Below are 13779 nucleotides of genomic sequence, written 5' to 3' on the forward strand. Positions count from 1 at the left end.
TTGGAAAGAACTGCCAGTTAGAAAGTTATTTTCTTTCCCACACTTCCATTTGTTCTTTCTGATCACCAGAGTGACTTCTAGAAAGAAAAGCAGTTTAGCTTTTTCCTAAACAACATTCTTTCTTCCAAGAGACTCTGACTGGTGCTGTTCTTACTGGAAGCGATAATGTAATTACCATTAAATTAAAAGGGATCAGGAGGAGGCTCTCATCCCCTACAGGAATGTACAGCAAAGTGAAGCTTCTTATGCCAGCACTCAACCTCCCAATTTCAATTACCACTTTGGGATGCCAGAGCAGGTCCTCCCTGTTTAAGGAAGGGAGCAGGCTCTCCATTTTTTAGATGCACAAAGAGGGGTGGCCGCTTTCTTACTTTTGTTTTAATTACTTTTAAGTGCCTGTTCTGGTCTCTTTCTTCAGTTTTACAATATTAAAGTCCACAGTGTGAAGCTCAATACCTCCTGAGAGAAAAAGCTTTAATTCTCACTCACAATAATAATAGTAATATGAACAATACATTTCAATGAAGGCAGGAACTGGATTTATGTATTTTTTTCAACTGCCTCACAGCCAAATTATCTTTTTTTTTTTTGTGAACTACTGAGTTTGGGAATTTTTAAGATCCTGGCTTTGCTGCATTTACCTTTGATTTCACTAATGATGGGCATGCTTTTCCTTCAAAGCCATAGGTTTTCTAGTTTAGTAAGCAGGACCATCACAGTTTCAGTTGCAATTTCCAGTTTTCTGGATCTTTAACTTAGCTTCCTCCATTTTGTGTGCATGCATCACTTTAGAAAAGCACTTTAAGCTGCCCTGGTTTTGTTGGTGTAATTGTAACAGCTCTGACTTAGGAGATGCTTTACACAAGGTTTCAGCGTCTATGGCAGAATCACAAGTACCTGCCAAGGAGAATAAACTGTTATGAGCTGGAAGCATCTATACCCTTGCTGCTGGTTTTGTGGCCTGTATCAAGAACAAGATTATGACTTTACTGTAACCAGTAAAAGATTATCCCAGCATCCATAATTGTATGCTGTCATGCAAAATCTGAGCATATATCATATTCCTATATTTTGACATTCAGTGGCGACATGCCTCTGTATATATATTTTTAATATATAAAAATAGGACTTCATCCTGCTACTCAAATAGATTTAGTGTGTCCCATTTGGGTTTTTCATCCCTGGGCTGGACAGACTATGTAGGTCCAGGCCCCAGGCACTGCGGTTACACAGCAGAAAGTGGGCAGGCGCTGTGTGCAGCCTGTATGGTAAGGCTTCTGCTCCTGAAACGAGCAAAACTGTGTGCGCCCTTGTTGTGCTTGTATTGACATTGCCATGTTTTAAAGCTCGTTCAAAGGATGCTGTATTCCTAAATACAAGGGGTCGGGGCACAGTCTGATTTCTATATGAAAGTTTTGGGAGGAGGAAGAAAAATAAGTATGGAAAACAAGCTCAATTGATTTAAACACAAATATCGGAGAGGAGAACAATACGAGGTTTTAAAGTACAGCCTTCTTGATTGCATCCTAAATTTCAGTTCATCTGCAAAATTACACTAGAGAAAAGCAAACTGTATTTATAACCAAAAACAGAGGCAAGTATAACAAAAAAAATCACAGACTTGCAAGGTCAGAATTGTGCTGGTAAGGGAGATTGAGAAAAATGTTATTTTTCCTAGAGAGGCCTACCTCCTGAAATATAGCTCATGCCAATGCTTGCAGCTCTTTGGGGGACTTTTTTGGTGGGAAGACAGATGCTGGATCCCAGTCTCCAATGGAGACAGAGTGACTCTTAAGGCTCTCCCATGCCTGCTGAGAGGATTTGGGAATATTCGGTTTCAATGGGATGACTGTTTCAGGGATCAGGTTGTTTAAAATTATATGAGTTTCACTTTCCAAATTTGGTTGTAGTAAAAGCTTTGAAGTCAAATATTGTGGATTATTTGTCTTTAGAAGCCAACCAGCTCTACTAATTCCAAAACCTGATATAGATAATAAGGAAGTTAGAGATGAGCAATACCATTATACTTGCTCTTTGCAGGCCACTTAATACATGAAAGCCATTGCTTAGTTCTGAAACATAAACATCAGATTATAAACCAGATCCCATTAATTTGGTGACGACAGATGTCTTCGTTTGTTGTGGATTTGTATTTCAAAATTCTCAATTTACAACCAAATTATTAATCTAACATTAGCATTCTGAAGATAATATTAAAAAGTTAATTGAACTTAAATCCAGTTGAGATAGATTCAGTTTCAGAGTCTGCAGACAGCCCTAGGCAATAATTCTGGTCCTGTTCATCCCAGAGGGCTGTATTAGCTCTGACAGGTAAAGAATGTACTTTTGGTATGAGTACCTTAGCCAAAATGCCTAGAGTTCATAAACTGATAACACAGAAGTGTACTCCTTTTCTTAGGTTCAAAAGCCACTGCTACGTTTTAACCCTTTTCTAAAACCTTGACATTTTCTTCTGCATCTCCATCTTTGCTGGGTGAACTTTTACTTTACCTCTTGAAAGCATCTATAAACATGAAGCATAGTGATAAAGTGTGTACATGAAAAGGAAAACCAGGTCTCCTTCCCAGTTTACTCAAGCATACTTTGCTATGTTTTTCCTTTAAAAAATATCAATCATTTATCAAAACTTCAGCAGGGTTTTGGCTGTAAATTGGCCAGAGCATTTGGCTGTACCCTGAAGAGGAACAGATGGGGCCGGGACCGTAAACTGTTTTGAAAGAATCTTGCTGAGTTTGGTCTGCAGAGCTTGTTTGCTTCCTCGCAGTCTGCTATTTGTGGTTAACTAATGTATTTTCAACTTCTAAGGATGTCGTGGCTGCAAAGGTAACTTCTGTTACCATGCTTATACTATTCCTTTTCAGTCAGTGTATGGCGTGAGCATCATCCAGCTCACCGGAGAGTAACCCTTGAGCTTCTCTATCCACACAAATCTCCTCCTCCTGCAGCTGTCCCAGGGAGATTGTGGGACAGGATGCTCCTACAGCAGAAATCTGAATATATTGAGAATGTATAGCAATACGGTGGGCTTGTGAGAAAACCTGCCTGTCCTTTCAGAGCATCTAGAGAGAACTGTGCAGAGCCCTGGGAGGGCTGTACTGCTGGAGCAAAGCCTCGCTGCTGGGTCCAGAATGGTCGTTTTGGAAATAACAAGCCTTGTGCTTACCCTAAACTGAAGTTAAAGCATAGCTGTATAAACACTGGAATTTTTATACATGGCTGGGCTTTTGGTAGGAGTTACACTGTAATTCTAACATAACTATGCTGACGAGGCTAAAGAAGTTTGCCACATCTTCCTTTGGTCGTGAGTGTGCTCAGTGACGAGATCTGTCCCTCATTAGTTTCTAAAGCTGCAGTGGAGAAAGATGAATACATGGGAAAACATGACTGTCCATCCAGCTAGGCTGTGGGCAGGGGGAATGGTTGAGAGGACCACCGGCGGGATGTAGGCAGACATGTTCATGGAGGGACTGGACAGGGGCAGTCCAGCCTGGAAAGGGGGGGCCTTGTCATGGGAGCTAACTCCATAGCAGTGTCTTTTCCACCTGATACAAGTGTGAAATATTCTCCAGCTGTCCTTGATATTTCAAGTATCATTTACAGTTCTGAAGTGAGGTGACTGTGCAGCTAGCTCTGGTGCAAGTTCTCCTTGAATCTTATTTAAGATATGTTTTCCACAGAAAAATTTGTCTTTATGATATAAAATGTAATTTTAAAGAAAACAATTTAAAAAATGAATAGTTCATTTCAAATATTCTCCTCCTGGCTCTTTTTCTTGACTTTTTTCCCCCACCTCTGTTCAAAGTTAGTAGAGTCATAGTTTTCCCCTCACGCAGCAGTTTAATGGCTTACACCTCTGTTCTTGGAAGACCTTTATAAGAGTTTTAGCTCTGGAGCTTCAGTCATGCACAGATTAAACAAATGGGAATGATAGAGCTTATCCTTTTCAGCCGTAAATCTTTAAATCTGACTTGAGAGAGCATGTGCCACCCATGGTATAATATGGAACTGGGACAGTTCATGAAGCCCAGAAAAGAATGACCAGATTATTCCCACGGGCACAGGTTTGATTTTTTTCCCTGTGGTCCTGTTATTGAAATGTGTGTGCACACAACAGAAACCCACTTTCTCCCACGCCCAACCCATCTGTCATTAGTCATGTGCACAGTGCTAGGCTCAGATGAGACAGTATTTTCATATGGAGCACTCTGGTATTTGGTATAAAGACTCATTAAAGATTTTGAGGGAAGATTTCATTTCTAGGAAGTGCTGGTTGTGAAAAAGGCACATCACACAGAGGTGCTGAGGTACTTGCTTAAGTAGGTTTACTGTAGTCTAAATAAAGTAAGGGATCCATTCAGAGAGTGGTAAAGTATTATGCACTTTTGATTTTAATTAGAGATGGTAAAATGAAGGTGTTACAAATTTCAGGAGACTGATAAGTGTCTGGTCTGTTTTGAATTTTTAAAGCAATTGTAAGAAATATAACAATTACTCATTGATGTAGTTCAGCATAATTAGTCAATGTTGGAATAAAACTTCTGTTCCTGTGACTTCTGGAGCTGCATGATGCTATCTGTATCACTTCATTAAAATGGTATCCTAGTGAGCATGTTTCCTATTTTACTCCCACGGGTGAGATTTAGAGGTATGATGGAGCACTGTTTTGACTTCTCACAGGATGAACTGGATGAACTTCGGGCTGAAATGGAAGAAATGCGTGACAGCTATTTAGAGGAAGATGTTTACCAGCTGCAGGAGCTCCGGCGAGAGCTGGACCGGGCAAACAAGAATTGCCGCATTCTGCAATATCGTCTCAGGAAAGCAGAACAGAAGAGCTTGAAAGTTGCACAAACAGGCCATGTGGATGGAGAGCTTATTAGGAGCCTGGAACAAGATTTAAAGGTGTGTGAGAGATTCATATTCACAGTGAAAGCAGCTGACTGGGATGTGGGTCTCTGCAATGGGAGGGTGACACGTGAAACATTCTCCAAATGTCAGGACCAATTTCCTTCTTCTGTGGTGGAGAACAAATATTCAGCTCATCATCATAAAAAGATGTGTTAGTGAGTAAAAAACATGCTCCCATTAAGAATGAAAGAAATATGGTCAAGTTACGTGTGTGCATTTGAAAGATTTAAAGGGTCTTGTTTTACTGAAATCCTTAGCTTTGCAAAACTGTATCAACAAAATCTGATATGCTTTTCCCAATTCAGGCAGCTTCCTTCCTTTTCACTTCTTGCTTATGCCGAACAACTGAAAAAAAAACCCTAGTCAAAGTTGCATTTATTAGAGCCTAATGAGTTACTTGTAACAGGAACAGATTTACAATATTTTATGCAGATAGAGAATCAAAATGCACTTCCCATAGAAACACAAATTCCTGTAAAATTTATGTTCATACGGGAACATGTCTTAACGTTTTTCAGAAATGTTTCCATCAAGGCTAAGCTTTGTATAGGCAGGATGCTTATCTAGCTTTACTCTTCTTAATATGGCTACCTTACAGCTGTTTCGAAAATAGTTTCTGTAGAGGGGGACTGCTTACCACTGGAATTACTAAGCATTTTGTACTCAAAAATGCAAACCATAAAATATTCTGAAACTGCAATGATTGGTCCACAGCAGTGGAAATCAGAGTGACATGTCAAACTTTTCAAAATGTCAGGCCTAATTTTCTTTTTTTATGATAGAAAACAAATGATAACCTTTTCATCATGGAAATGATACATTACTCAACAAAAATCTTGTTCACAGATTTGAATGAAAGAGTTACTGAGTCTTTTTAGGTTTTTTGCTTTGTTTTTGCTGACTTGTTATAATTCAGTAATTCATCATTTTGCATGATGAATCACCTTTCCAAATGTTTTTGAAGTAATATTTATTCTTGTTAGGCTGGACTCAGAAGACCTAAGATAGCATATATTTCTGTGCTTTCATATCACTCTTGCCTAGCTAGAGTTTTGCTAGGCAGCAAATTTGGGTGGATGAGACTGCTGCATGGATGAGGCTTTGATCGATGACCTGACAACTTTCTAGCACAATTCTTCATCTTTTGTTTCACCAACATGATATGCTGGGACTTTGATGGGCAGGCTTGGTATCTGCTTCTTTCCCTCTGCTGTTCATGACATTGCTGTAGCATAGTGTGGAGAAGGAGCTGGAGACGGGTAATCAAATTTATTTTCATTTTGGATTTCTTTATTAGAAATGAATATTTGTTTTGGTACTTGGAAGCCTTGGAGTCTTTCATCAACAGAGTCATAATTGAATTAAAAATCTCTTGGCTGTCTAGGGCTGTAATACGCTTCCTGCTGTAGGAGACATACTGTAGCTGTTGCTCCTCATGGATCCTCTTCACGCATTTGTGCTCTTCTGACCAGGTAGCCAAAGATGTTTCTGTCAGACTGCACCATGAGCTGGAGAGTGTGGAGGAGAAACGTGTTAAAGCAGAAGATGAAAATGAAATCCTTCGGCAGCAAATTATTGAGGTGGAAGTATCCAAGCAGACACTGCAAAATGAGCTTGACAAGTTAAAAGAGGTAAGCAAAAGCCATGCAGGGCAGTGTTGCTGGGTTAGATGGGTAATTTGACACACAGACGTCTTAGACTGATTTCTACATTAAATCCTTGCTGATATTGCTTGTACAATTGCCCCAAAGGTCTCCTTTGTTGTATGTCCCAAATGCCTTGGTAATATAGAAGCAATAGAGAGGTCAATCAATGAAGCTAGGACTTTTGTCTGAGGCTTCTCACAGGGCTTCTGTCTCATTTTGAACCAGCTCCTTAAAGCCTTTCTTCCTACTGGAGCAAAACTATCTTTGATTTGACTCCAGCTGGCTTTGACTCTCCTTTACACAGACTGTGACTTCCACCTATTTGAGAGTCAAATGAGGTGTGCATGACTTGTCTCTGAGAGGATGGTTCAGATAGGCAAGCTGCCGTTTTGGCTGGTGCTCCGCAGTAGTGACAGTGGGAGCCACCAGCATGAGCAAGGCAGCAGGAATGTGGTCTGTAAGGTATAAATAACGTTGCACTTCAGGTGCAGAACTGCTGTCTGGTGAGAAAGGGGATCACATCACTTGGTGCTGACGCATAGTTGTACTGGGTGAAGCGATGATCCTTGGAAGCAAGTGAGCTGAGGAGCAGAGGACAGCAAATAAAAGCTAGACACTAAGCATGGTTTTTCGGTGGAGGCCACATCCTGGTCTGTAGCGGTATTTCTATTCTGACAGTACAGCAGATTGGCAGCTCACAGCCTCTGCTCTGTTTTAAACCAGATTGAGATAGAGCATTTAAACATAATGAGGTAAGGCATTTATCCTCTGAGCCCTGGTCCGATTTAGAGAGGTGGTACAATTATGTGTTATTTTAATCTTTCAAACATTGCTTGTGAGTCAACTGGCACAAAGCCTGACTTAGTTTTATAAGGACAACCCATATTTAATTTCTCTGTGCATTTGGGTTAGGACGAGTCCAGTGCAAGAGTTTTGGAATATTTTGTATGTAACAGGACACATCATCAGCCAATGTAAATATCAGTGTTGCTTAGACTACATAGCAGCCTGACACAAAAGATAAGGTCTGCATGATGTTTTAGCTATTCTTCTTTCTCAATGTTATTTGTGAATGCTGTGCTTAATGGACATGATACCATGTTACAGGGTCTGCAGTCTAGATTCCATACAAAAATACCGTGTCATCCACAGTGCCAAACGCATTACTTGCTGCTGACTGACATACAGGTGCACTAGATACTGCTTGATGGTCTTTGGGATTAAGCAGTTTGAGAAACTACATTGTGGGTGAGCAGTAGGAAAGAAACCAGTCCAGCAGTGCTGGAGTCTCAAGCTAGCTCTAACCAGGCTAAATTTACCCTCCTGCTTAGATTGCTGCAGCCTAGCCGGGCAGGGAAGCCCCACTAGCTCAACTGGGTCTCTGCAGCACTGCAAGTCGAAGTGAATGTACCCTTACTTTGGAAGCAGGCTTTACCCCATAAGATGCAAAGGCTGGAGGGGACCTAGAGAAAGGGGGAGATGGCCGGTAGAATGATGGGCTGCATTCATGCTGATCTGGAGACACAACAGGGCATAAGATGTAGATAAGATGTAGTAGTAGTAGTGGTAGTAATAGTAGAGATAGTCTGCTTTTTTTTACCAGTAATGGTGGGTTTTCTGGGAGTCAGAATTTCACAAGGTCACAGTAGGTGAGAAGATGGAGGTTTGGGTCCTCGGCAGGTCACACAAGGACAGATGAGCCAAAAGTTGGAGAAACAGGGTCATATGTGTGCTAGATAAGTATGTGTTTGCAGCATTGTTGATATTGCTAAAAAAAAAAATATTCTTGCCTTAAGATGTGTTCAAATAACTACCAGAAGCAATGCCTCTTTAGGAACATTTAATGCATACAAAGCTCTAAAAGAATGTATTATAGACATCCAGTGGGAAAACTAGTGCCTTATATATCAGGAGAAAAATGACCCAAAGGCCATGTAGCTTCTTGCCAATCCACCCTGACTACACATCTTCTCTATCGAAAGGCTGACACTTAGAAGAAGCATCTTTCATATCCAGTCCCAGAGTGTTGCCCAGTTAGAGTGTTGCCCCAAGACTCAGTTAGACAGTATTTGCTCACTGTCACCATATGCTCATTTTCTGTAATATTGTTGTGTATTTTAAACATCTGTGTTTGTGTTTATTGCTTAATCCAGTGCTAACTGCTGCTTTGTCCTGCTGTACAATTCCCTCAGGTACAGTTTCTCACTGCAGCGGATGGCTACCTTCAACATATTTTGCATGCTGAAATATCTTTAGGAATTATACACATCTGTGAAAGCACGCTAAAGCCATCTTTGGTTTTTATCATAATATTTTGAAGAACCCCTTACATTTATGATGTTTAGTGCTGTTATGTATTCTTTCATCCCAGTACCTGTTTCAATCTCCTGTGATACTTTCAACAAGACTCTTTTGGTATGAAATGTGTAGAGGCTCACTCTGTCTAAATAAAATTCTTATTTCCTTCAAAAAAACCTTGCAGTTTTAACTGGGAAATTAATTTTTGCCTCCTCCTGACCATGTAATTTCAAGTTGTGTTAAGTAGATTTGAGATAGGCTTTCCTCTTTTGTCACTAAATAACATTTCTCAGTGTATTTCAGCTTTGCAAATAATAGAAGCAGTTACAACAAGAGGAAAGGTGACAAGAAGTCACCTGCCATGTCCTTCACAGTGCTTTTATCTCCTACCATTGTGTCATAGCTAACGCACTTCCCTCCCTAGTCCCAGATGCTTCTGTATTCCCAAGCATGTCCCATATTCACAACATGCTTTCAGAAGCTTTTGCAAAATCTATCAAAACCACATCTAAGACTCTTGTTTTGTTCTGGTATCTGCCAGGCACTCTCCGTCATCAAAATATTCTGGTTTTCACTGATTGTTTCAGTAATGAGCTTTCAGATCATTGGTGAATCACTTCCAGGTTTTTAGGGTAATTTTCTATTTTTTTGATTTGATGTGAGCACTATGACATAATTTAGCAAGAAATGAATGAGAATTGTATAACTTTCCCTTTTTTGTTCTGTTTTCCATAAGTGTGCTCCATCCCTCCAGCCTTTTGCAGCTTTTCCTACAGATGTGTTTTGAGCTGAGGTATGGATCAGTAAGGATTTTTAAGCAATACTTGTGGGTTTTATCCAAATCTGATGTCTTCCAGTTAGACACTGATCTTCTCTGAATGTCTTCATCAGCACCATGGCATTCACTTTGCTTAATCATGCCACTCTACTTTCTTTTTTTTCAGTCCTCTTAGCCAAAAGATAATATGGTGCTGCTTTCCTTTCCCATAATGCTTCCTATTTTTTTTTAGATTTTGTTTGTTTACTGCTGTGTAGGTTCATTACTCTGCTACTCCTGCCTGAAATACTTCCACTGATTATTTGGAAGCTACTTCTTTCACTGGGTAATAATGTTTTCTCTCGGAATATTTTTTAACTTTACTGGCTGTAAAAGTTTTTCCATTTCAGCCTTCTCTAACTGCTGTAGCCCTGTGGTTCATTGATTTTTTTTTTTTTTTTTTCCACTGTTACATTCACCTACTTTTTCAGTTTCCATTATTCAACTCTCCTCTTTCTCTCTCTGAACTTTTCAACTGGTAAAAAGGCCTCCCTCTGATGCCTTTTTTTGTGGCAGTCTCCATGAAAGTGTCAGAATTTTCCTACTGCTGTGAACACTTCTTTGTAGCATATCCCTACAAAACTGAGATGTGTCTAAGAACTGTTCCTTCTAGGAACTTGCTAGGATTTTCTGTGACTTACCAAAGCTGCTGCTTCCTTATAACTTTAGAAGCAAAGGCAGTGTACCCTCACAGGTTCAATAAGCACACATATCCCTGCCAAGGCTTGATTCCCTTTTTTCTTGTTGTGTAAGTTATTAACATTGCCGTTTGAGTCAATGGGTTTCCAGGGGAAAAAAAATTACTCTATCACTAACAGATTACCTCAGCAACATCCCTGCAACTGTCATTTTCCTCTTTCTAATATCCTAATTCAGCTCATGAGAAATACTGATGTATATTAAAAGTTTAACTTGGTCAACCAACAAACATTCAGAAAACTTTTTCCAAAGTTTTCTTTCTTTGTAATAATGAAAACCCTTACCAATTCTGTCCTGAGCATCTACAAACCAGATCTTTTCTCAAAGGCTTGATAAAAGCAAGTGGATTTTCTGTGAGATCTGAACATCTTCCACTCAACATCTAACCCATCCCAAACATTGTTTCCTTGGAGCCGCCAGGGCATCTTTAGGGAAGGTCTTCCTTATATTTTCTTAGCAAGGTATTTCACAACTAGATGATCTATCTTTAGTGTAAGCTTAAGCAGCTATGAAATCATGCTCAGCAAGTGTTGGGTGCCTTTATTTACAGTTCATTAATTCCCCTGCAAGTAATCCTCTCTCTAAAAACTCTGCACCTGGGGAAGAATAAACCATTTTTGCTACTTATTGTAGAAAGGCTCTGAGATGGCACAGGACCCACTTCTATTCCCTGTGAGGAGAATGAGTTGGTTGCTTGTTCACAGCTGCTAAATGTGTATTTTCTTGCATTCTTTGTCTGGGTTTGGCATTGTCAGCCAGGGAAGAGAAAGGCACGGCCGTGGCAGTGCTGACACTGCTGGGGAAGGGTAGCCCTGCCAGACTGGACAAAAAGAGGGGAGGTTTAGGGATGGGGGTAGCAGCTGCCGAAAGATTTGATGTGAGCGCTATGAAATAATGTAGCAAGAAATGAATGAGAATTGTATAACTGGGAAGAAAGGGTCATTTACTGCTTGTGGGATGGCCTTACAGAGCAGGTGACAGTCTATATTGCTGCTGAAAGCAGAAGGACCGGAGTGGGAGCAACTGGAGACGTTGCTTTCTTTCTCTCTTGCAAGGCCCTCTGGTGTAGCAGTTGCCTCCCCCTTGACATAGGTTTTCTTGGCCAGCTTCATTTGAAATCATTTGTGCATTGAGTCCTCCAGATTGTTGGGACCATTAGAGGCGTGAGTGCTGTTCTTCAGGCATGTTCACTCGGAAAATCACTTCCAATTGATGGAGGACCATGGCTGCTGCATCTTGTGTTTGCTGGTGTTTTCACAAAGAAAGAGAGAGGCAAAATGGGAAGGCAAGAAATGCTGTTTCCATTAATTTCTGCATGAGAGAAGAGCAGTGCAAATCCACTGGCTGTTAATAATTTCTCCAACACATCTCTCTAGGACACAGACTGAGGTGAAAATCAGTACATACTGTAAATGGGCTTTCCCAGGTCACCTGTGGGCTTTTTAGGGCAGTGGCTTCTCTCAAGGCTCTTTCATTCAAGACTTACTTGCTAATGGGGATGTCATCATGCCTGAGCTTACCCTCTCCTCCTGCCCGGCAGCACCTGATTTTTGAGGCACAGCTCAGTAGCTGCTGCTCTTAACAGTCAAAGTAATTTTCTGTTAAAATATCTGTTCCTTTTAACAGAGTGAAAACCTGCATTCAGGTGCTTGTAAAAATGATAGAAATATACAAGATGAGATTAAATATCTTTCAGGCATATTTAGGGACAAATTTTGCTCCGAAGTGCATGTGCACTAGATAGAGAGCATTTTGCTGCTAGAAGAATTCAGCTCTGTAAACATAATGTATCAAAATGAAATCTGGAGGCTACATCTTAGAGCTGAGCATGACAGTCCGATTTTCATTGCCTTGAACCTTGTAAGTAGTGCATAACACATGCAACGTGTATAAGTATGATTATTCCAATCTGAAATCACTTTTCCCTCTTTTCTCTCTGAATAAATATATAGATACAGTCGCAAGTAATACACAAACAGTGAAGAAATTATTCTTGGTGAACAGACACTTGTCTGTAGAAAATATTGCCTATGTTTTCATTAGCTAGGGCTTCATACACGTTTATGTATGTTCTGTAATTTCTAAAATGAAATTTATGCATTGATTTGAAGTAGGGATAAACTGTGAAAAGTCTTTGATTTTTGTAATACATGACTTTTCTTGAAGGGAACTTGCTGAGAAACAGGGCAAAGAGAAGACTTGTAAGCTGTAGATTCAAATAATATTAAAAGGGCTAAGCAAGATCACCATGTTGACTCAGTAACCCTGCTTAGAAGTTACTGCTTGTGACAGTTATAAGTAATGAAGTCTTGTGCAATAATCATAGCTAAAACCATTAACTGCATGAAAGTTTTACCACAGCACCATTTTGTCTCCAGTACCCTTTTTTCACTGTGATAAATAATGAATTGGTACCTAAACCACAGTGAATGATTTATACTCATTATGGCATTTCAGGAGCTGTACAGATAAGTGAAGTGGTCTGCTCAGTGTTGATACCAGCAAACAGGGTGGAGGGAAGGCATGGGAATGGGTCTGGCTTGACTCAAAATGTATAGCGGTTAAGAAGCAAACTCGGTAACATAATTGTTTTTTTTCTAAGGATGTATATTATACATCTTCTAATGCGCTGTCCTTATTTCTTTTTAAATTTTTTAAAAATAGATTTAAACAGAAAGAACCCAAACATTTTCAAAATGTTTTGTGCCAGTCTCTTATGCTTATACATGCCCCCCACCCTAAACAATATCTGCATCTGAATTTATGATTTACCAAATGCATTGCCACCAAGCTCCAGCTAATCTGTATTTTCTATGTATTTGCTATTTGTCCACACTTGCTAGCAATCATCTGACACTGCTTCCAAATCCTGTTATAACGTTTGAAGTGAGGGGTTTTGAGAGAAATTAATAGTGACTCTGCTGATCAGATCCAGACTTTTGTATCATGCAAAAACCCCTGCTCTTCTGTTACGCAGCCTGATCAGAGCTCCATATCCCAGGCACGGGCTTCCTCTAGCTCAGCCCCTTCATGGCCGTGCTCCCAAATACTTTGGTGGACCTCAACTGGCCTTTGCGTGTGAAGAAATTATGTTTAAGTGATGGCATTTACAGCAGGAACAATGACCTAACCATAGCTGCATGATTGTCCAGGTACTGGTTAGTTATAAGGAAATATTTTTTGTATAGTAACCGAAATTCCTCTACTCCTTATTTGTTGTCTGTTTTTCTTATTATATATCACAAGTCTTTCAATAACTAAGACTGCTACTCTTTCAATAACAGAGACTGGCATGGAGGTAACGTCCATGAAGCTCAAATTGTGTATCAGTCTCCCCATCCTCCACCCAGTTACTAAAAATAATCCTTCTGTCTGTCACATGGGCTTCAG

At 40.0% G+C, this 13779-nt stretch overlaps 1 protein-coding gene across 5 annotated transcripts in view; it reads left to right on the plus strand.

Annotated features, from left to right (window-relative positions):
• Positions 1–13779, plus strand: part of MTCL1 (microtubule crosslinking factor 1) — a 118949-nt gene that overhangs the window by 16408 nt on the left and 88762 nt on the right. For all 5 annotated transcript variants that reach the window (XM_037380566.1, XM_037380568.1, XM_037380567.1 and 2 more), the window contains exons 2-3: positions 4699–4923; positions 6402–6560. In XM_037380566.1, the coding sequence (XP_037236463.1) occupies positions 4699–4923; positions 6402–6560 (384 nt within the window). The remainder of the gene's footprint in view (positions 1–4698; positions 4924–6401; positions 6561–13779) is intronic.

Source organism: Falco rusticolus, chromosome 3 (genome assembly GCF_015220075.1).
Source record: "Falco rusticolus isolate bFalRus1 chromosome 3, bFalRus1.pri, whole genome shotgun sequence".
NCBI lineage: Eukaryota > Metazoa > Chordata > Aves > Falconiformes > Falconidae > Falco > Falco rusticolus.